This window comes from Myxine glutinosa, chromosome 8, assembly GCF_964187855.1.
Source record: "Myxine glutinosa chromosome 8, kmMyxGlut1.1, whole genome shotgun sequence".
Taxonomy (NCBI): Eukaryota; Metazoa; Chordata; class Myxini; order Myxiniformes; family Myxinidae; genus Myxine; species Myxine glutinosa.
Window position 1 is genome coordinate 115,958,536 of NC_136268.1, and position 25,346 is coordinate 115,983,881.

A 25,346-nucleotide genomic window follows, 5' to 3' on the forward strand; every position below is an offset into this window, starting at 1 on the left:
GGACGGCCCCGTGCCTGGTGATGCGGTGCCCCAAGAAGTCGATGGTGGCGATGCCGAAACGGCACTTTGCGGGGTTGATGATTAAGCCATGCTGGCCCAGGCGTTCAAAAAGCGTGTGGTGGTGGAGCAGGTGCTCCTCCCGGGACGCGCTCGCGACTAGGATGTCGTCCAGCTTGACATAGATGAAAGGTAAGTCGGGCAAGACGCTGTCCATAAGCCGTTGGAACGCCTGGGCCGCATTCTTCAACCCGAAAGGCATTCACAGGAACTCGAAGAGACTGAAAGGGGTGATGACGGCCGTCTTCGGGACATCGCCCGGTTGTACGGGGACCTGGTGGTAGCCCCGGATGAGGTCCACCTTGGAAAACACGGTCGTGTTTGCCAACCGGGCGGAAAAGTCCTGGATATGCGGGACCGGGTAGTGGTCGGGGGTGGTGGCATCATTGAGCCGGCGGTAGTCACCGCACGACCGCCATCCTCCGCCGGGCTTGGGCACAATGTGCAACGGAGAGGCCCAAGTGCTGTTTGAGCACCGCACGATACCCAGCCGTTCCAGCGTGGCGAACCCCGCCTTCGCCACGGCGAGCTTCGTGGGTTCGAGTCGGTGTGCCCGGGCGTAGATCGTCGGCCCGACCGTGGGTATATGGTGCTCCACCCAGTGTTTAATGGCCACCGCTGAGAAGGTGGGCCGCATGAGGGCCGGGAAACTGGCTGGCAGGCGGGTAAAGTCGTCCGCTGCCGGAAGCATGCAAACTAAACTCGCTGGGACGGAACCTTTCAGCAAGCTGCTTGGCAAGCCGCTCGGTGAGCCGCTCAGTGAGCCGCTCAATGAGCCGCTCAGCGAACAAGCGAGCGAGCTGAAGGTTTCGGCCTGGACGAGACGTCTGCACTTAACGTCGACCAACAAGCCATGCGCACATAGGAAGTCCGCACCGAGCAGGGCCATTGGCACGCTGGCGGTGACGAACGACCATGGAAAGCGCTGCCCTCCGAACCGCAGTGAGAGGCAACGCTTCCCGAATGTGCGGATGGGTGTACCATTGGCCGCAAGCAAAGCGGGGCCCCGGCCCACGGCTTGCCTGTCGGACGCGGAGGCAGGGAGGACGCTTACCTGCGCTCCTGTGTCGCAAAGGAAACGGCGCCCGGACAAGGTGTCCGTGATGAACAGGAGGCTGCCGGAATGGCCGACGCTCATGGCCGCAAGTGAGCGCCGGTCGTTTCCCGACCCGTCAAAAGAACACGGCGGGCGGCACGTTTTCGCCTGGCGGCCGAACCTGGCATGGTAGTAGCACCAGGTTTGCGGCGGTGGCTCCCGCGGAGGCCGTGCCGGCGGCGGTGGTGGTGGCGGTGGCGGTAGTGGACGGGGCGTAGCAGCGGCCATGAGGGAAGCCGGGGGCGCTGGAGCCCCCGCGCCGGGATCCACTACGGCAGCACCGTACATCGACCGCGTGTCGCAGGCCGCGAAATACTTGTCGGCCTCTCCAGCCAGGGCGCGGGGTTTCGTTATTTTGGAACCGGCCAGCGCAAGGCGCACCTGTGCAGGTAGTTGGCGTAGGAAAAGTGCTCGGAATAAGAAATCCGGGCGCTGGTCTCCAAGCAGGGACAGCATGAAATCCACCCGGACGGAAGGTCATGTGTCGCCGAGGGTGGGAAGGTCCAGGAGGCGTTCGGCATGTTCGACCTCTGTGAGCCCGAACGTGGCGAGGAGGAGACGTTTGAGGGCCTCGTACTTGTGGTCGCCCGGCGGGCGCCGAAGGATGGACACGACGCGGGCGGCAGTGCCGGGCCCGAGGGCGGCGACCACGTGGTAGTACCTGGTCTCGCCCGCCGTGATGCCCCGGAGTTGAAATTGAGCTTCGGCTTGCAAAAACCAAACGTCGGCCTGCACCTCCCAAAACTCCGGGAGTTTGATTGCGACGGCGTTGGTAGCCATGGCGCGTTCGGGGGTCAGCAACGGCTGAACCAATCGGGGTCACCAGTGTGGTGCTGCGCCCACACGACTCGATTGCCAGAGAGGTAGGCCACAACGCGTTGGTACTAACAAAGAGTCTTTATTCGAAGCTCGCACTTCAGCACTGGGCGGGCTCGAGCTTAGAGCCTGCATATATGTCCCGAGGCCACGCCTTGCCCCCGGCGTGGCCGATCGGTCGGAAGGCGGGGCATGTGCTTTCGTTCCCCGCCTGGACGCTCCCACCACCCACTGGTGCGCGGAATTATTGTCCCTTGTGCCCGCCACACCTAATCCATTAATGTATCTCATGTAACAATAAAGTTTAACGTTAAAATCAACATAATTTTGATGTAGTTCTTAAACGTTTTTACTTCGAATTCTATTGTTTTCTTACCGAATTTTCACTTTAACCACATGAAACTATGTAAATGTAAATACATTTCGGCTGTGCGTATGATATTGTAATTTAAAGGTGTAATTTTAATTTTGCTAGTTGTTTATGTCACTACTATTGCCATTACATTCAGTGATTATACGGGAATTACGATTTACGAGTAAAATGAGTACAAAAAAACATTACTAAGGATTCTGTGTGGTCTGGTACTGGAGGAGGTCCATGTAGTCAGGTTCACTATGTTTTTTCGTTCAAATTTTTTGGGATTAGCAAAACTATACATTTTTGGAATATTCAGAGCATGAAGAATCCAAAAATTAATGTTGGCATTTGCGTAGACGCCTTTGCGAAAATGACACTCAAGACAGTGATGAAGATCTGTAAAAGCATATTCCTGAACGGTGTAGACCTAGTAGATCCTGTGTATAGGACTTATAGTTCAATCTGATACTAACAAGGCTGCTTTCTTGCTTTATAAACCGATACCTATAACTTCAAAGGACTTGCAATATCATGTATTATGTAATACAGTTATACCACAAATATAAAGACAATGGTTTTCAATTACCTTTGTTTGTTGCTTTTCTATAATCCTGAGCACTATTTTGAGGCCTTCATTGGATTCCTTGACCCAGAAAACATAGGATTAGCATATTTAATTAAGTTTCTAGGTTGACTAGAAGCCGAGATAGCGCAAAATATGTATTTTATGGCGGCCATTTTGAAAATCCAAAATCTGTGTCTGTGCAAATGCCAACATTGATTTTCGGATTCTCCATGCTCTGATTATTCCAAAAGTTTACAGGTTTGCTAATCTCCCAAAATTTTGAACGAAATTATATTTGTTAATATAGTGAACCTGACTGATGGGGGGGGGGGGGGGGGGGGGGTGACACCAACCCTAGTGACGCCACTGCCGGGGGATCCGACCAGACCGTAAAACATCGCATGCAACCATGTACGGATTTGCGGGTGTCTCCTTGCACTGCCTCACAACCAAGCCAGAAGTAAACACGTGCACAGGAGAACAAGCAGCATCGATCGGACAACTCATGCTTGCACCGTACTCCCAAATTCTACCTGTTTTCTCAGGGATTTTGACAAATGGGGAGCAGCTGTCTTACATCGACAGGGATTCGATCCCAGGATCCAAAGCCGGCACCCTAACCGCTAAGCCAACACCAGGCCGATCAAGCTGGGATAATTTAGGATAAAAACAAATACTAGGACACAGTAACAAGATGTGCACCAATCACGTGCCTGCATCAACATTTCTTAACGGAACCTCTACATTTGATATCAAATCCGGAAGGATGGCGCACTTGTCCTTTCACTGTCTAGTCGGGGCTTGATCCCATTATAAGCTGTCAGACTCAAGCTTCACAGGCAGGACCTTGCATTACAAGGTGTTCAATTCTCATGATGGGAATTCAGTGCACCGGTCCTCCAGCTTTGACTGCTGGTGGAGATTAAAGATCCCACAGTGTCTCGCAATGAAGAGGAGGCCAATTATCATCGGTGCACGAAATAAATCCCAAATTCCTACCGTAACTCTACAAAGTCCAACCCGTGTTAGGTCCCCGTCATCCCACGTCACACACCTAAAAAAGCTGAGCCTGAAACAGGGATGGGATATTTAATAACAATAATAACATTTTCATAAAAGCATCTTTCATCATGAAAACTCGTTATATTCTGAGAAGATATTTGTTCTCTTTCATTTGTTTTTCCACACGAGCAAGAGGCAGGTTGAACTGACAGTGGGTAGTAGGGCAACAGTTGCATGCAATCAGCAAAGGCATGAACGAACAGAAGATAAGAAGTGAGGGAGAGGGAGAGGAGGAGTAGGAGAGGAAACACTGAAACCAGTAGGTAAGAGCGTTTAATTAGGAAGGGTAATGGGGGTGACAAAGATCATGGATCAGGAAGGGGGATGACACGAGGTGGAAGTGCACCACCTGCTTGAAACTCTGGGGGAAGAGTGCGAAAGAACAGCCTCTGGAAGCAGTTCCACATATGAGAGAAGCATGGAACAAAGGTGTTAAAATGTGCAGGCAGCCTGGATTTTAAAAGCTTAATCAGAAGGGGGTTACTGGAAGAACACATGGATACTAGAGTTGCCTGGGAAAGTTGGAGGACTGAGAGAATAGAGGGAGAAATATTGGAGAAGAGGAGGTAAATACAAAGAGACCACCAACCTTCCTTCCTGCGATGTGTGAACAACAGACTTTGTGCTACAGCCTCAGCGGGGGAGATGCCAATAATGTTGAGAGTTTTAGATTTCACATAATCCAGGAGAGGCACATGCAATTCTGGGGCACCGGCCCATAGGGGAGAGCAGAGCTCCATTGAGCTATGCCAAAGGTCTTGCAGACATTGTGTAGCTGTGATGTTCCAAGGAAAAACTTGGATTGATGGAGCATGCCCAGACTGCTGTTGGCTTTGGATATCAATTTTCTATGCGCAGGGTGTTAATAGTGGTGACTTTCATCACTGGTCCCCCTCGGATCCCCCAGCCCCCCCCCCCCCCCATTATCCAGTACTCTTTTTCCCTTTTCCTTTGCTGAACATTGTTGGTGGCTTCAAATTCAGGTTGTTGAAAATAAAATTTGATCCCTCCCAGAGAACACACTATTGTCGCGTGGAAGGACCAACCTGAACAGGTAAACCACAGCTGGTTAAACAAGCCGAACCATGCCCAATCATGAGTTGGCACAAGTACTATTGCCAGCACAGAGCAGATCTATTTTTTCTGAAGATTCATTTAGCGAGTTATTGACAGTATACTTTTGCCATGATTGAGTTTGTGTGCAGCCTACCCAAACTATGAACATTAAAAAGTTGTAATTAAATTAGAATACATTTAAGACATCAAAATCCCAATTAACGTTGCGTCACTAAATGTTATGAATATGTTGCATTGCAAAACAGGTCATACAAAACAGTCAGAAATCCAGGAATGAAGACGGCCTTGTGTGTAGCAGAGAGCTGGGCAAGCAATGCAGGATGCCAGACTGTGGTGAATGCCCAAGATATATCTAAGGAAATGGTCCTGACCTCTCGATTGAAATTTAGGGCCTCCAAACATTGCTGAGCCAGGCACAGCAGAATTCACACACAATTGAAATGATGTGTTGTTTCACCATAGTACTGGGTACCAGCCTTTGGAATTGCTGGCACCATTGATGCATTGTGACCATCCAGAGTTGAGTGACCGAGACAGAATCCAAACTTATGGTCAGAGTTCTGGCTGTTTGAAAACAGGAAAGATTTAACATCAGCAACAATGATGGATTCCAGGACGTTACTTGTAATTGGAAGAAAGCTCACTTGTCTGCAGTTCCTATAATCTGTTTTTATAGCCACCTCGGAGATGGAATTGATGCTTGCTGACTTCCAGGCCAATGGGAGGTGACCAAAGGAGAAGGACATTCTGAATAGGCAGACAAAGGGCAAAAACAGCAAAGCAGGATTTCAGAACATGGGCACTGATGCTATCTGGGCCCATTTCTGAAGCAGGATCAAGGCTGGATAAAACTTTGTCTGCCTTCTCCAGTGAGAGTAAAATTCCAGTCGACAGTGGGTATGAGTAGGTAAGATGGAGAGTAGAATGGGTTGGGTACATGAGATTTGGAGGCATACACAGAGTTTAGACATCCTGCCCTGTTTTGAGGAGATGGCAGTAATGCCATTGAGGTTGAGGGTGGGGTTGAGGGAGAGAGGGGGGACACACCAGAGATGGACTTGACAAGGTGCTACCATAACTTGGAGGAAGGAGTCTGGTTGGAGAGCTCAGCCAGGAGATTTGTGCGAGCATGTTTTTCTGGCATGCCTCAGGACACACACTTATTGCGAGCCTCTTTAGTCTTGACAGGAGCGAGGATTATGGAAAAGCAAAGTAGAACTGACAGCTGGAGAAACATCAAGGGAATGAACGAGCAGAAGAAGAGGAGAGAGGAAGGAGGTGAGGAAACAAACTAGCAAGTAATGTGGTTGGGTTAGGAAAGGTTAACGGGTGTAACAAAGATCATGCATTGGAATTATGGATGACAACACATGGCAGTGCACTGATTGCTTGATGTCCTGGAGGGAAGAGTGAGACAGAACAGCCTCTGTGAGGTGGAACCATCGATGGGAGAAGCAAGGAATAAAGGATGTGATGTGAGAGCAACAGCCCTTGTGCTTTGGCTTTATCATGGGAGATTCCAATAGTTTTGAGAACTTTAGATTCCACATAATCCAGGAGAGACAGACGTGAAGCTGGGGTACCAGCCCGGAGCAGAGAGCAGTATTCCAATGATCTATAGACAAAGCCCTTGTAGACTGTGAGTTACTCAGATTTTCCAAGGAAAGACATGGATCGACAGAGGATGCCAAGTCTGCGGCTGACTTTGGAAGCCACCTTTGCTTTGTGGTCGGCCCAGGAGTTGCCCTCAGTTGGACTAGCTTTCCATGTTGAGAAAGCAAGCTGCTTCAACACAACTGCCTCTCGACATGACCAATGTATCAAGGCCTATACTCTGTAGGATGGATAGGACAGTCGCAGACTGCATGGGATAAACAGTGCATGAGAGAAAGCATGGTCTTGTGTGAAAGTATTCACCGGCGGAATAAATACCATGTGCTATGGTGATGGTAGCTCAATCCTTTTGTGAGAGGGCAGGTTGCAATCCATGCTCGATGGCCTGTGCAAGCAGCCATATTCTGTGCCATTTAGGTTTCTCCCTTTACAATAGCCAGAGATATATGGGCTTTGACAAATCATTAGTTTGTCCAGCTAGGAGGAAGAACATACAAGTTGCAGAAATTTGGGTTGGGAAGTTTACAGATTGAGTCAGACCCACAGATTACAGAAGGCCTTTTCTGCAATGCCGTGGCTGGTCGTTATCCAGTTCAAACACATTAAACACTATGAAGGTTCCAACTGACTGTTTAACTTGATTTTTACTTTTCATCACTGATAACATTATCCAAGGCAAACAACTCTTTCGGCGGCCATTTATCATGACTGATCGGATTTATCTCTGAGAACCTTTTCCAAATTCAAGTAGTCAATCAAATACTTGCAATGAACGTCATGGTTTCTTATTTCAGTTTATCTGGTCCAATGTTTGATTGGCTGTTACAGCAGTTACAGACCAGGGGGAACCTTAATAACGTAAAATGTTCAACCGTCCAATAAGGGAAATTTTAACTTTAGTCAGGATTAGTGAATAATATCATGAGATCTTTCATGTGCAAATAAAACAGCAGAATTCACACACACTTGAAATAATGTGTTGTTTCACCATAGTACTGGGTACCAGCCTTTGGAATTGCTGGCACCATTGATGCATTGTGGCCAAACACCATTGCTGGCACCTCAAATAGACTACGATTTATATAGTTAATAGTTCCAAATCATTTGTTTTTAAAGAAAGAAAAACCCTTTTCACTCTGGTCAGATATTTATGAATACACTTTTCACCATTGTCTTACTTATAGTGCACAATAATGACCGCAATTACCTGCGTCACAATTACCTGTGATGAAATCCGGTAACAGGCTGATTGGAAAACGCACATTTAATGCGCAATTAAAAAATTAACTCGACACCTCTTAACCATGTCAGCCTCCCCATGGTTATATCAGAAGGAGCCGATTCTTCACATGGTCACTGATTGCTCAACCCCAATATAGTGCCATTCAAAAATTACATAACGCTATTTTTTTTTTAGTAATTTGTGCAATGTAATGCTTGATTACCGTGCGTTCTGACGGGTTTGATTAAACCTTATTGTTATTCGACATGTGATTAGATTTTTTGGGGGTTTCTCATCGTGAATAACACTTGACCCAAACAAAGCCAATCAAAATCTGATGCAACAAACCCAGGCAGTGTGTAATTAGCAGAGGCCTACAGGCCTAATGTGTTAGGCCCACCAGAAAACCAAGATGGCGGCCATGTCATTTCATCTCAGTGCTATGGTGGGTGGAGTCAAGTGACAGATGTGGGTGTGGTCTGGCAGCTCTCCGACTAATGGGTGCACATTTTTAAAATCGACCCACAAGAAGAACCCCAACAACAACAACAACAACAACAGCAGCAATGCAAAGCTCTAGTAGACCTGCGACATGTGTCCGGTAAAAAAAAGATTGCATTTTCGCTAATTAAGCATACCCATGAAAAGGTCAAACTTTATACTCACGAATGAAGTCATTCCACTTTGGTCCCAGGTCGGCATGGTTTGCCAGGCAGCCTTTAAGGACATTGAGGCAGAAGGCAGGGCAGGCCTGCAGTGTAGGCTCATCTTGACACAGTGGGCAATAGACCATCTTAGCGTATGCGTGCACACACTCCTCAGTGAGTGGCACCTAAGGCAGAAGAAGCACCACACAACACACGATGATTACAGACTATCCCCCCCCCCCCCCCCAAGAATACTCAGAGAGGCAAATGTCCTGATGAAGTTCTAACCTCATCAATGCTTGCTGAACCTGGTAGGATCCACGGTGCAGGTGCACCATATGTATCTCTCAGAACCAGAGTAAACCAAAACATTACCTAGTATTATAAAAATCCATGAATAGGTTTTCCTTACACAAAACTAGATGCGTTTTTTTCGGGAATGTAAGTTGTACCTACATGACTGCAGCGGAACTCGACATTGAAGAATAGCAATTTGAGTACAATGGTAGCGAGTTGGTGAGGATACTGGACTGGCATCCCAGAGGTTGGGGGTTAAAATCCAGCTGAAGGCAGCAGTATTAAGGATTTGGATTCTACACTTCAGGAAGTCTCGTTAGTTTCAGGAATCAGGAGTGCTGCCACGTCGACTGTATTGTCGGTAAAAACCAGGCTGGTTCATTAATGATAATCTGCCTGCCCTACCTGCTCTGGTCCACTCAATGTGGCTCACTTTTATTACTTTTCCCTTGTTCTGAATGACCATGGGTTCATCCTCTTCATGGGTACTTCCATTAAAAAAGGGTTCCCCTCATGGTGGTGGTGTATGGACAGGTTATACTGGTAGCAAGCAAAATGGGAGGTCCCTCATCTGTTTGTGATCATCTGTGGGCAGATTTAGGTTAAACTAGAGCATTGCGACTGTCGCCAATATGCCTCCGCATAGTCCCACAATGGGTAGATGCCCTAGTTCACTGTCCTAAAAATAAACGAGTTTGATTTAAATCCCTTCAGCTGTTATCAATCATCATATTTTCACCAGCCACGGCAGTTTTCACATCGATCAGTGAAGCGGTTTCAGAGAAGGGATTTTTTTTAAATATTGGCTTTCAATCTAATATGGCTGCCACACCACATGACATATGACCTTTTAAAATGTGCACTCTGCACAGGTATGTGTCGGGGATCACATTTGTGAAGTTTCGTGTTGATCGGCTAAGGTTCGTTTTTCAGTTCAAGATGGCTACCAAACCACGTGACCTACGACATCATCATTTTCAAATGATATGCATCAATGGTGTTAGATTATATTTGTAAAATTTTGCGTCGATAGGGTAAGCGGTATAAGAGATATAATTATTTAATATTATCCTTCAATCCAATATGGCTGCCACACCATGCGACCAATGATATTTTCGTGATAATCTTTTAATCATCATGCCTAGTCAATCACACATGTAAAGTTTCAAGTCAATCAATTTGGTGGTTTGGGAGAAGATGTTTTTTAAAGGTTTTAGGTTAAATCCAATATGGCTGCCAAACCATGTGACCTATGATGTCATAAATTTAATATTTCAATACAAATCGGTCATAGATCATGTGCATGCAATTTCAGATTTTTAGGATCAGGATTGGATTAAAACATTTTTGGCTGGTACACCACTTCACCTATGATGTCATTATCATGCTTTTGTTCCCCATTGGGAGTACTTGACAATGTGCCAAGTTTCAAATTTTTCCATTCAGCGGTTTCTGGGAAATAATTTATTTAGTTATTTGCGTTTAATCCAAGATGGCTGCCATACCACGTGAATTATGACGTCACAATTATCAAAAAAACATTCTACATAGGTGTCACTCCTACCCTGAAAGTTTCATCTCAATCAGCCATGTGGTTGCTGAGAAAAACGAGGTTTAGCCCATGCGGACGGACGGACAACCCGAAAACATAATGCCTCCGGCCACCTTCGGGGACAAGAGGCATAAAAAGGGCACTTGTTTATTACCGCCGCCACCGAATGTGGACAGAAGTTATGTCTTCTCTTCTTTGGTTTACGGTCTGTCTATTTGTCTGTGACCTGGATATCTCAAATGGTTGTGGACGGATTCGAACGAAATTTGGTGGGCAGGTGGGGTGTGTTTTGGTGAAGCCCCGGATCTAGATCTTTTCAAAAATATCAACCGATTCTTCACCATTGAGAAATAGGGGCCAAAAATGATATATAGCACGATATTTCAAAAAGTTGTGGATGAGTTATGGCTAAACTTGGTGGATGAGTTGGGTCAGTGACAAGAACAAGCTGAATAGATTTTGGCTCAGGTCCGAATCCAGATCCGGCCTATCAGTGGGATACAAAACGTAAACTGTTCACCAGGTGGAGGTATGTGCTCTACCGAGTGCTCATTCTCGTTTTGTGAACATGCAGTAAATACAATAAAGAATGATAGCATTCTCAACATGTACCCACAACGACACATTCACATCTCAATGAGTTCTTATTTCTTCCATGAAGAGCAGATGGATTATTTTGCGCACAGTTTTACCGGAATGATACTCAAAGGTGCATTTGATCGTAGACGGGGAGCTGGGGAGAGAAACACTCGGAAATGGAACATATTGGGAAATAAATTCACTCGATATCGCCTGCGCGGAAACGCCATAATCCATCGCATAATGTACCCCCAAGTTTGCATTCAATGCATATTCCAGCTCCTCTTCCCACACCAGTGATTAAATATTTAACGAAGAAAGCAGAAACTATTCAAACACTTCTGGGTGTAACTACACCAAATATCCATTGTGATTCTTGATACATTCAGCATGAGAGATATAACGCACGATTTGGAGGCATCTGCTCTCAGTGAAAATTAATTACATCACATGCAATGGTTAAGAGGGTATTTTGTAATATGTATGCAAATACTTACGACCCAGAATGCAATTGGTAGGTTGAGAAATCATGTGGTTGCTTTCCATAAGCATTTCCAATTTTATTTTTACATTGACATTTAGGAGATTGTGCAGAAATCACATGCAGGAGAAATTCATTCGGAGACATCATTGAATACTTTTACATGAATTACAAGGAAATTAGTAGACAAAGGACAAACATGTATTGTATATGTGGGATTTGAACCTGGTTTTCCTAGGCCGACATGATGAGCCAGAGGGTCAGATCATCTACCCTCAAATTTTTTTTTTGTATACATAGTCGAGGCTCATGGAAGAGCTAGCACTCGTACACTGAACGGATCAGGATGCAACAGAACAAAAGGCACAACAGAGAGAGAGAGAGAGAGAGAGAGGGGGGGGGGGGGAAGCACCGACAGCAGAGCCGACGGCCAAGGAAGAGGAAGACGGACAAACAATGGGTGTGGGGAGTAGTAGGGGGGCAGAAGAGGATGCATTGGGTGGACAAGATGGATACAGAAAGAAACTTTCAGGAGGGAAAACTGGAAATTTGGAAGGAGGCATTTGGGGATTGGCTTTGGATTGGGGATGATCGAAGATGGTGGTGAACAGTTGTCTTGAGATATGAATGAATCCAATTCTGTATAAGATTCTGTATTCTGTGTAAGATATGAATGTCCTGATATGAATCAAAATCTGTATGTAAGCTGGTTTGGACAAATAGTGTCTCGACCAATCTCTTCGGTTACCCTTTAAATAGAGGCCTCTGTGACTGCACAACTCCAACCCCACGTTTCATGTTTTATAAGCTCTGTAATGACTGGCGAATAAAATATTTAGACCCCACAGCTCACGACCGATAGATGAAAAGCGAAAGTCATGTGGAGAAGGCGGATTGAAATTGAAACGTGCAGGCGGTTCCAGGTTCAACGGTGAGGCCGGTCCGTCATGAGTTGGTGAGTGTGTGGTTCCTGTTAAAACCTCATCATCAATACGATGATGCAAGAGGATATGGAGCACTATCTGTGCATGAATCCCATGCCTTAGTGAGAATAAATGCTCTTTCTGCCTCCTCATCAATGAGCCTAATATGTTATACAACACAGAAGACTTGCTGATAGGAATGGTTTGACTCGAAGTGTCCGCAATAAGACGCAGGCTTGTGGTTCTGCCTGCTCTGTTGCCCAGTAGGGTGTTTCACACTTTTTCTTTTCCTTTATTTTTACACATACTGTGTCAATGCTGTTGACCTTTTAAAGCACCCACACATCCTTAGGAGTTATTTATTAGGAAGGCCTCTCTCATGGCATTAGGCCTCGTTGCTACATACCACAACAATCTCGCTAATTGATGCTTCCGGGACGTGATGTCCTGCGCTTGATCTCCAGGCAGATCCGATCGAGTAAGCCTACCATACAACAAAATTGCGAGCAGTAGGTGCTAAGCGGAGGAGCATGTCGTCCTTCAGAAGTGATCTTTTTAAAAAAAAACTGTCTTGTCTACAATGTGGACCTTAACAAACCCCCCTGTGGTACCTCAAGTGGGCCGTTGATCCGATATCCTTGAAACATTTCACCCGCAAAAGTCAAATCTCAGATATACTACATTGCACTACCTAATAAGACCTTATTTTGTCGATAACCACTTTGAAAAATGCACGAAGCTTAATGAATATGATATACCCAAAATGGAACATCAGACCAAATAACTGACTTTACAGTGTATTTCAGGCTGGATATGGTACTAATACAAAGGCCCACTTTTGTATTCAATACCTTGGCCTGAATAACTGTTCTCAAGTAAACAACATCTCATAATAACAGCTTCAGCAGGTAAGGTGACATCTATTTTATGCAGTACAGATGCATGAGGGAAGCTAGGGGGGGAATTTGTCGGTGTTTTGCATGCAGGGCGAGGCATTGATGTGTGAGGTGCCCTCCCTCGGGTGATGTTAAACCGCATGACCCATCTGCCAAGACTGGTTGTCTGTGGGCAGAAATATGGCCCAAAATGTCCCACATGAAGATTCGATGAGTTATCTGTGGCATCATAATCAACTTGCAAATTCCTGCCACAGTCGATTGAGCATCGGGCCTTGCGATCATTTTTTTGAAAGACTTGGGCCAAAGCCTTCTCGATACTGACCCCACAAGGAGGTGGGAATATGGGGCCATTGAATGAAAAAAACAAAAAAGGAAGAACCCCGGTGACATTCAAAATAGGAGATAGTATTTAGTAGATCTGTTGGAGTTCCATGGAAAGTAAACTGTGTATTTACCAGCACAATCTTTACTTGGATATAATTACGGAGTGTCCCCCTCGGGAAGACGTTGATCATTTCATTCGCGTCCCAAAAGAGAAGTTCCCGGCATTATGTTTTGAACTCACTTTTGAGCTGGTTTTGAACATGCAGGTACCTGAACCACCAACTCCATCCATCAGGCAAACACAAATGTTCATCCCAGTAATTTTTTTCTTGACAATCGCTTTGATCGGCAGCAGGAAAAGCCTTAAACGGAAAGCATCAAAGTCTTTGCGGGTTGTTTGCGCTTTTTGCCCATTTTACGCATTTTGGTGGGGAGAGCGTGCGGACGCCATTTGCCTGACAATGACAGCGAAGAGGACGAGGTGTGGGGGAAGAGCAGGATTGAAGCTTCAGCAGCTCCGATCGAGGCTGAGCTGTCACGAAGCCTCCACGACATAATTGCCGGATTATGTTTAACTTGATGATTGGACAAGGTGTATTTGCACCTAAATGCGGGTTCACATGGCATGGTGTTTTTTTTTTTTTTGGTAATTAATGTCTTGTGCGCAGACGGCAATTTTCCTCGAAATTGATTTTCTCCAGGTCCGAACGCTGCAAGTCAAGTGTGTCCTAATCAGCGTGGCTTTGTTCCGCTACAAAAAGGGACTGCGGTCCGTACAATTAAACTCATCATTTTCCTATAATTTCCGCACAAAGGGCCAAAAATGTAAAGACTGTATTGGCCGAACAATCCCCACTCCATCAACCCATTGTAAGGAACAATCAATCAGGAATGGTCGCAAAAGAGAGGTGTCCATCATTTTCCTGGCATTCCAAACGATTAACTTGACGTCGTTGCTCCTTAATTGCTTCACTGTTTGTTGGGATCACCTTAAAAAAAATTCTGCATTCCATGAAGCCTGACATGTCACTGGTGCAAGCAACAGTTCAAGAGTTGTTGTGCTGATTGTGCTCTTCCAGCAATGTGGAGGACTAAGTCACGGTGCAAGCATAAAAGTGGGAAGCGCCTCGTCATGGCAAGACTTGCCCGCAGAAACATACCTTCAATAACTCTTCATTAGCGTTCAGAAAAAGTCGTTTCACAATTGCCATTTTATTCACTTTCCAGCTAACTCTTTTATCCGTTTCAAGATGAAACAGGCACAACGGAATGAAGAAGAGAAGGGAGACCTTACCACAGCGGATTTGAACCAGCCACTGCTTTTTCCTTATTGAATTAACCGAGCAAATACTGCATCACCTATCGCCCTTTATCCATCATCCTGTATCTATTGCCAGTACTCCTCTCCATTCATGTCCATTGTACATCCATCGTTCATTTTTTATGCATCATCCTCCATCAACCGCTCTCCATCTACCATACGTTCATTCGTTCTCTATACGTCTTCCATCCATCACCATAGATCACCAACACATCAGCATTCCAATTAACAGCCCCAGAGCAGCCTCATTTGGGATTCCATGCCTGACATTGTCGGGAAAGGGAATGCGATATGTTTCACAAATGGGCCCGACGAGCAGGGAGCGATGAATCGTATTTACCCTTGGTGTTTGTCAATGTGTGGCAGTGGGTTGGCTCGGAGGAAGTCTACTGAAACATTCCCTTAATAGCACTGCCCGTTTACATTATTCTTACTTGTGCAAAAGGAAAGAGCACATTATACAATTTCTTTATATATTTATTTCTCTTTCTGCAAAGAGGGTGTAGGGAAGTGGCCAAAGAACCCGCGGGTGACTACAGCGATTTTTGCAATGAAATGCGTTTTTTGGTGCTGACTCTGCTCCCCCCCCCTGGGTGTACCTTTTTGGCAGAGGATTGCCACTAGTCTCTGTTACGCAAGGCTCTTAACCTGCTCTGCTTTTCCCCGGCCTCAGGACCAGCTTGGATAGTATGCCAGTCCATTTGGCCAACTCATCAGCATCATCATTGGTGTAACAATGGATGACTTGAAAGCTTCAAGACCTGCAGTTTTTTTTAATGATCCCCCTCCCCTCTCCTTCACCCGCTCCCCAATCCCTCCAGCCAAGTTCTGGTGAGCAGGTGTAACCCCCTGCAATATCAGGCTTTCGCTCCTTGAAACAAACTTTCAACCACACCAAAGCTAGGTGTCAGCAATGATGCATAAACATTAAAGGTCGGCTTTCATTTCCACTTTAAAATATGCTCTTTTATAACTTATCTTACCCCCACAAGCTCCCAAAAAACTTGCCAAATTTCCTCACACTAACACAATTAAAACCAATGGTTGTCTTTGATGCAGCATAATTGCCATTCACAGAAAGAGCCAATCAGGCTCAGTTGGTACTTACATCGTCTACAAAACACCCAGTTTAACAGAAACATTCATGACGCTAAAGGAGGCAAAAGGAAAACGTCTCTGTAATCACGTAGTGTAAGTGGTCATCTATTTATGGTGTATGCAAATGCGGTAAAATTTCGACACCCTACATTCCTCTTCCATTACTCCAATTTTCCTCCAAAACGTGTTTCTCTTCCCTCCAGCAAGCACCACCCAGCCCTCACAGCCAAACCCCAGCCTCCTTCAGCACATTCCACATTCTCCTCCTTCACTTCCCAAAACCTTCCCTCCTTCTCTTATTTTTTTTCTCCATTTAGCTCTTCCTATACTCTCTCTCTCTCTCTCTCGCTCCAAGCCTGGTGTTGGCTTGAAGGTTAGGATGCTGGTTTGGGATTCTAGGGTCCTGAGTTCAAATCCTGGCGTGGTCGTTGAATTAACACCAGGTGGGGTTCATTCAGTCTGTCATCCTTCTGAGGTCAGCGAAATGAGCACCAACTTGCTGGGATGAATGAGCTACTCGAGTTTCCTGTGAAGGATTGATTCCCTGACCAGGATTGTGCCCAATAGTCAAGAAACTGCTTCAGCAGCCTTATGCATCATCATCACATCATCATCATACTCTCTCTCTTCCCTCCCCCATACCAATGTCATATATATATATATATATATATATATATATATATATATATATATATATATATATATATATATATGTAGATATGTACACTGTCGTGGTCAAAAATATTGGCACCCTTGCACATTTTTCAAATAACTCACAATTTTCTCTAAAAATACATTGAAATTGACAAAAGTATTTGGTCTCCACAATCTTTATTTCACTGTTAATATTAAAGAACCTTTATCTTTGATTCAGAACTTAATATATTCTTTTAAATCAGAAAATAAAAAGAAATGGCATTGACAAAATTATTGACACCCTTGACTTAAAATTTGGCAGCACAGCCTTTGGACAAAATAACTGCAGTCAAGCGCTTCCTATAGCCATGAATGAGCTCCCGAGACCTCTCTACTGGCAGTTTGGCCCACTCTTCTTGTGCAAACTGCTCCAGTTCTCCCAGATTTGAAGGGTGCCTTCTCCCAACTGCTGTTTTCAGATCTCCCACAGATGTTCAATGGCATTTAGATCTGGACTCATTGCTGGCCACTTCAGAACAGTCCAGCGTTTTGTCTTGAACTATTCCTGGGTGCTTTTTGAAGTGTGTTTGGGGTCATTGTCCTGATGCAAGACCCATGACCTTTGATGCAGACACAGCTTTCTGACACCGAGTTGAACATTGCGCTCCAAAATGCCTTGGTAATCTTCTGATGTCATGATGCCATGCACACATTCAAGACACCCAGTGCCAGAGGCAGCACAGCAACCCCAAAACATCATTGAACCTCCTCCATGTTTGACTGTAGGGAAGGTGTTCTTTTCTCTGAAGGCTTCCCTTTGTTGTCCCCCGTCGCTCAGCGGAGCGAAAGGGGGACTATGGCTTTCCCCTCCGTCCGTGTGTCCGTCCGTCCGTCCGTCCGCCCGTCCATCCGTCCGTGCGTGCGTGCGGGCGTGTGTGCGTGCGTGCATGCGGGCATGCATGCGTGCATGCGTAAGCGAAGGACCGCATTCGAATTTGGTGTGTGGGTGCAACCCACGTCAAAATCCAAGATGGCCGCCGCCATGTATGTCTGATGCCATGTATGTCTGAACCTTGTAACCTGCATATCTTGAAAAATAAGCGAAGTACCAACTTCTAATTTGGTGTGTGGGTGTATCTCGCCATAAGGAAGAACGATATTGAAAATTGGGTCACCACGTAAGTCCAAGATGGCCGCTACCATTTATATGTCTGAAATTTGTGAGCGAAATATCGCGAAAAACAAGCGAAGTACCAACGTCTAATCTGGTGTGTGGGTGTATCTAAGCACAAGGAAGAACGCTGTTTAAAATCAGGCCGCCACGTCAAAAGCCAACATGGCCGCCGCCATTTATGTCTGAAACTTGTGAGATGAATATCTTGAAAAATAAGCAAAGTACCAACTTCTAATTTGGTGTGTCGGTGTATCTCGGCATTAGGAAGAACGCGACTGAAAATTGGGTAGCCACGTCGCAGTCCAAGATGGCCGCCACCATTTATATGTCTGAAACTTGTGAGCGAAATATCTCGAAAAATAAGTGAAGTACCGACGTCTAATCTGGTGTGTAGGTGTATCTAAGCACAAGGAAGAACGCTGTTTAAAATCAGGCCGCCACGTCAAAAGCCAAGATGGCCGCCGCCATTTATGTCTGAAACTTGTGAGATGAATATCTTGAAAAATAAGCGAAGTACCAACTTCTAATTTGGTGTGTGGGTGTATCTCGGCATAAGGACTAACAATATTGAAAATTGGGTCACCACCTCAGAGTCCAAGATGGCCGCTACCATTTATATGTCTGAAACTTGTGAGCGAAATATCGCGAAAAATAAGCGAGGTACCAACGTCTAATCTGGTGTGTGGGTGTATCTAAGGACAAGGAAGAACGCTGTTTAAAATCAGGCCGCCACGTCAAAAGCCAAGATGGCCGCTGCCATTTATGTCTGAAACTTGTGAGATGAATATCTTGAAAAATAAGCAAAGTACCAACTTCTAATTTGGTGTGTGGGTGTATCTCGGCATTAGGAAGAACGCGATTGAAAATTGGGTAGCCACGTCAAAGTCCAAGATGGCCGCCACCATTTATATGTCTGAAACTTGTGAGCGAAATATCTCGAAAAATAAGCGAAGTACCAACGTCTAATCTGGTGTGTGGGTGTATCTAAGCACAAGGAAGAACGCTGTTTAAAATCAGGCCGCCACGTCAAAAGCCAAGATGGCTGCCGCCATTTATGTCTGAAACTTGTGAGATGAATATCTTGAAAAATAAGCAAAGTACCAACTTCTAATTTGGTGTGTGGGTGTATCTCGGCATTAGGAAGAACGCGATTGAAAATTGGGTAGCCACGTCAAAATCCAAGATGGCCGCCACCATATATATGTCTGAACCTTGTGAGCGAAATATCTTGAAAAATAAGCGAAGTACCAACTTCTAATCTGGTGTGTGGGTGTATCTAGGCATAAGGAAGAACGCTATTGAAAATTGGGTCGCTACGTCAAAATCCAAGATGGCCGCCGCCATGTATGTCTGAACCTTGTGAGATGAATATCTTGAAAAATAAGCGAAGTACTAACGTCTAATCTGGTGTGTGTGTATCTCGGCATAAGGACGAACGCTATTGAAAATTGGGGCGCCACGTCAAAATCCAAGATGGCCGCCACCATATATATTCCTGAAATTTGTGAGCGAAATATCTCGAACAATAAGCGAAGTACCAACGTCTAATCTGGTGTGTGGGTGTATCTATTGGGTCGCCACGTCAAAATCCAAGATGGCCACCGTGATGTATGTCCGAACCTTGTGAGATGAATATCTTAAAAAATAAGCGAAGTTCCAACTTCTAATTTGGTGTGTGGGTGTATCTCGCCATTAGGAAGAAGGCTCTTGAAAATTGGGTCGCCACGTCAAAATCCAAGATGGCTGCCACCATATATATATATATGTCTAACCTTGTGAGCGAAATATCTTGAAAAATAAGCGAAGTACCAACTTCTAATCTGGTGTGTGGGTGTAACTAGGCATAAGGAAGAACGCTATTGAAAATTGGGTCGCCATGTCAAAATCCAAGATGGCCGCCGCCATGTATGTCCGAACATTGTGAGATGAATATCTTGAAAAATAAGCGAAGTACCAACTTCTAATTTGGTGTGTGGGTGTATCTCGCCATAAGGAAGAAAGCTGTTGAAAATTGGGTCGCCACGTCAAAATCCAAGATGGCCGCCACCATATATATATATATGTCTAACCTTGTGAGCGAAATATCTTGAAAAATAAGCGAAGTACCAACTTCTAATCTGGTGTGTGGGTGTAGCTAGGCATAAGGAAGAACGCTATTGAAAATTGGGTCGCCATGTCAAAATCCAAGATGGCCGCCGCCATGTATGTCCGAACATTGTGAGATGAATATCTTGAAAAATAAGCGAAGTACCAACTTCTAATTTGGTGTGTGGGTGTATCTCGCCATAAGGAAGAAAGCTGTTGAAAATTGGGTCGCCACGTCAAAATCCAAGATGGCCGCCGCCATGTATGTCTGAACCTTGTGAGATGAATATCTTGAAAAATAAGCGAAGTGCTAACGTCTAATCTGGTGTGTGAGTGTATCTCGGCATAAGGACGAACGCTATTGAAAATTGGGGCGCCACATCAAAATCCAAGATGGCCACCACCATATATATTCCTGAAACTTGTGAGCGAAATATCTCGAACAATAAGTGAAGTACCAATGTCTAATCTGGTGTGTGGGTGTATCTATTGGGTCGCCACGTCAAAATCCAAGATGGCCACCGCGATGTATGCCTGAACCTTGTGAGATGAATATCTTGAAAAATAAGCGAAGTACCAACTTCTAATTTGGTGTGTGGGTGTATCTCGCCATAAGGAAGAAGGCTATTGAAAATTGGGTCGCCACGTCAAAATCCAAGATGGCCGCCACCATATATATATGTCTGAACCTTGTGAGCGAAATATCGCGAAAAATAAGCGAAGTACCAACTTCTAATCTGGTGTGTGGGTGTATCTAGGCATAAGGAAGAACGCTATTGAAAATTGGGTCGCCATGTCAAAATCCAAGATGGCCGCTGCCATGTATGTCCGAACCTTGTGAGATGAATATCTTCAAAAATAAGCGAAGTACCAACTTCTAATTTGGTGTGTGGGTGTATCTCGGCATAAGGAAGACCACTATTGTAAAGTGGGTCGCCACGTCAAAATCCAGGATGGCCGCCATCATATATATGTCTGAACCTTGTGAGCGAAATATCTTGAAAAATAAGCGAAGTACCTTCTGGTGTGTGGGTGTATCTAGGCATAAGGAAGAACGCTATTGAAAATTGGGTCGCCACGTCAAAATCCAAGATGGCCGCCTCCATGTATGTCTGACCCTTGTGAGCGAAATATCATATCATAGCATGTTTTCTGCGTGTTCCACTTTGTCAACTCACATCACTTCCCCGACGGGGGACCTAGGCGTAATGCTTGTTTTCTGTAAACATAAAGATGATATGGATTTCCAAAAAGCTCGAATATGGTCTCATATGTCCAAAGGACATTCCCCCAGAAGGAGGTTGGCTTGTTCAGGTGTGGTTTGGCAAACTCCAGTCGGGCTTTCTTATGTCTCTCTCTCAGCAGTGGGGTCCTCCTGCGACTCCTACTGAAGAACCCCCTTTTATTTAGTTGGCGACGGATGGTGCAAGTTGAAGCTGTCGTACCTTGTGTCTGAAGATCAGCTTTAATCTGTTTGGCAGTCGATCGAGGTGCTTTCTCCACCATTCGAACAATCCTTCGCTGCAATCTTCGATCAAGTTTTCTCTTGCGGCCACGTCCAGAGAGCTTATCTTCAGTGCCATGGGCCTTAAACTTCCTGATAACATTGCGTACGGTGGACACAGGAACATCAAGGTCTCTGTAGATGGACTTTTAGCAATGAGATTGTCTATGCTTGGCTACAATGTTGTGTCTGACCTCCTCAGACAATTCTCTGGTTTTCTTTCTTTTTCTCCATGCTCATTGCGGTACACACAGTGACACAAAACAGCAGAATGACTCCTTTTCTCTTTTCAAAATGGTTGAATGAGAGATTTTTATATTGCAGGTGCCTGCAGCTCACCACAGGTGAGTTCAATTCCAAAGTAAAGGAGAATCACCTGCTTTAAATCTAATTATTTCTAACAACTTATAAAAGGTGCCAATAATACTGTCCGACCATTTTAGGATTTCTGTATGGAATAAGGCTAATATTTAGTGGTTTTTAAAGCCTTTTTTCTTTTGTTCTACTGCAAACAAAAGAAATAAATATGTGGATACCAAAATATTTTTTTCATTTCAACAATTTTATGGAAGAAATGGTGCATTATTTGAAAAAAGTGCAAGGGTGCCAATATTTTTGGCCACGACTGTATATATATGTGTATTTATCGTGAAGTCAAATTTGTTATTATTGCTATGTACTCAAGAAATATATACACATATACAGACACACATACTGTCATGTCATTCATTTATTTATACCTTCTTGTACACTGTAATACAAATGTCAAACAAACAATCAACTGACAGAAATATATATATATATATATATTGTTGCGGAACCCAACGTCGGCCTCTGTTCCCCCTTAGAGGGGGGATTAATCCCCTCTTCTATAACTGACCGACGTGGTCCCTGACACTGCACAGCTACCCCCGGAAAGGTAGGTGCACAGCCCGGTTCGTACCGCTGACAGATGTTAATTGCCGAGCGGTTTTAGCACCCGCAGCACGAACTATTAACAAGGACTAGACCCGATTCCTTGTACGTTGGCCATATCGTGCCACAGGTATTCAATGTGGAAACCTCAAAGACGAACGGATGTGAAGAAGAGGAAGGCAAAAGGTAGGAAATACGAATATGATTTATTTGTATCTATTATGTACACAATTAAAGAAACCAAGGGAGAAGGAAGAATAAGAAAATAAAGACAGAAAGAGGGACGGACCAGAAGGACACAGTGAAACTCTAGCTTACCTTTTAACAGTCTTACTTAAACCCCAGGACAACACAGAAGACGGACGAACAATCAGACTTACACGGGGGATGATGGCAGGAACGAATGGCGGGAAGGGTCCGGTTGGTTGGGATGATCGCGGCTCGAGTTGGGCAGTTGGGCAGCTCTCCTCAACCGTCTTTCGTACGGCAACGTTGCTTCGAGGCTGCAACTGCCGTCACCGCTCAAAGCTGCGGTGGTCAAAAACTGCGGTGGTTTCAAAGCTCCGTCAGTTCAAGCTGCTGTGGTGTGCCGCATCTGCCGTGGGGGCCTTGCGTGACGGGTTCTCTCTCTCTCTCAAAGGCTTGCTGTCTCTCTGCCCTTTCTCTGACACAACTCTCAGGACTCTCCTTGGGTATTCAACTTGCTCTCCCCTGAAAGCTTTCGCGCGCGCTTATATAACGCCTCGGGCGATCAAGCCGCCGGCCTCCAGGACACGCCCATCGGTGAGCTCGCCTCGGCCCTGATTGGCCGCGAGGGCTCACCGATCCCGCCCTTAGAGGAGGCGTTGGCAAGGCCACGCCTTGTTCCCGGCGCTGGGCCGACTCCTCCCACCGTCTGCTCCGAGATGACCTCGTGGCTAATGGAGTCTTGCAGCGAAAAACCACAATCCCACAGCAGCGGCAGAATGCAGCAAACCGCTCAATGCAGTTGGCAATTGACGAAAGGGGAATGTGAAGGGAATCTACCTTATTTGAAATCGGTGCAATGGAGTGTTAATTAATGGAAGACAAAGCCTTAATCTAATACACATAATAAGGAGATAACTACTAAACAAGGAGGAAATCTATGATTTGCTACGTGATTGTTTATGGAATAACTACGGGCACGACCTTTGACCGTTATACACCAAATGGAGGAAGGAGGGTGATATCTTACAACAACAATGAAAAAACACAATTCTCATATCCATAACAATATATATATATATATATATATATATGTATATCAGTCACTATGCGACCTTCATATCATCAGTGGAGAACCGCCAGCAAGGTGTCCCATACAGCTGCTGCTGCACCTTGCTGGGAGCGATACGCACCGCCTGCCATGCGGTGACGTTATCTCTGGTATCCACTCATCATATGGAGTCGACCTGGTTGCGGTTGGGAGTTTCTAATAATGGTATCTGTAATCTGGTTCTCCAACCTAATGAGCGGACAACATGACGTCATCGCCATGCACGTCCGCCTTGCCTGCAAAGCTCCAGAGGAAACATAGTGACTGATATAAAAACCGAAAGGGTCACAGAGTTACAAGTGTATGGAAAGCCTCACTGCGTTGCCCTGATGAAGCCCCAACAAGGGCGAAACCAGGTCGGTAACTGTGAGTTTTGCATGCACTTGTGACAGTATCTGTATTTATAATCAGTAATGACGCACTGCTAGATGGTTCCTCTGGAGCTTTGCAGGCAAGGCGGACGTGCATGGCGATGACGTCATGTTGTCCGCTCATTAGGTTGGAGAACCAGATTACAGATACCATTATATATGTATATATATATATATATATATATATATATATATATATATATATATATATATATATATATATATATATATATATATATATATATAAACAGAAATCGGGCGCTACTTTTGACTCACCCTGTATATATACATACATACATATCCACATGAGGACCTTAAGTGCCCCACTATAATGCGACTTATAGGTCAAAATGTCCTGGATATGAGTAGGAAATCCACAAATTAACAAAAGACAAGCCAATCAGACTGACAGACAGGAAAGGCTCAGACAAACATCTCACAGACTTGTGTATGTTATTTGTCTTGGTGCTGTTTGGGAAAAGTTTGTAATTGAGGCAGGAGGTTAGGAAAGGTGCGTCTCGTGTGCAGTGCTCTGTAATGGCAAACTTCTTCCAGGCAAACAAGATGCAAACAATCCTTTCATATTGGCCTCATTTTATTTTATTATTTTTACAATGCCGTCCTCACACACAAACAACGTGTATTCAAGCTGTCAACAGCTTTATACCACTGGCTGAAATATTGGCTTAAAAAACAACAACAGGTTTCTAGCATCTGTAGGCCTACCTGTCCATCAGTAATCGTGAGTTTAATATTTTTCCCAACATTATTTTGTGACAAATCCCTTCCTGCATGCTGCACCTTCACTCGTGGATTCGTCAGACTTTGAAATTAATCAAGAATGAATTGCAGAAGATCATTGCAAGATCAGCAAATTGAACAAGCTCTAGGTGAGAAGGTAGTTCTACGAGCATTGGTTGCTGTGTCTAATCAAGTTAAAAAGAGCATGTCAAAGAAAGTCAGCACCTTTTACATTTGCAAGTTTCTAATTGTGTTTATTGGATCCACCAATTGCCGTTTATGTAGATTTTCTTTGACATCAAAAACACAATAAGTCAGAAATGTCATTGTGCAACGGAACAGAATTCACGCGCTATGTTTGCTTGTTTTCTAGCCTCACCTGCTGCATTGATCACCTCACCTAATTAAGACCCTTCTTGGTCTCTAGCCATCATGGAATCCTCGTGAGTTTTCGGTTTTCTTGTTTTGCTCATTGAGTGCTTGGAAATGTTTTGTTTGCTTTATGCCTGGAATGGAACGTATCAAACTTTTTTTAAAGACAGCTGTAGAAGCATCCAAAAAAGCCTGATTCAAAAAAAAAATTCATCAAAAAACACGATGAACGTTTCCCTCATACTGCAGCATAGTTGCCATTT

The 25,346-nt window shown here is 44.9% G+C and overlaps 1 protein-coding gene across 2 annotated transcripts in view; it reads right to left on the reverse strand.

The window, feature by feature from the left end:
- LOC137432881 (glypican-6-like) overlaps positions 1–25,346 on the reverse strand; it is a 554,701-nt gene that overhangs the window by 164,422 nt on the left and 364,933 nt on the right. For both annotated transcript variants that reach the window (XM_068125169.2, XM_068125167.2), the window contains exon 5: positions 8,534–8,699. In XM_068125169.2, coding sequence (XP_067981270.1) covers positions 8,534–8,699 — 166 coding nt within the window. The remainder of the gene's footprint in view (positions 1–8,533; positions 8,700–25,346) is intronic.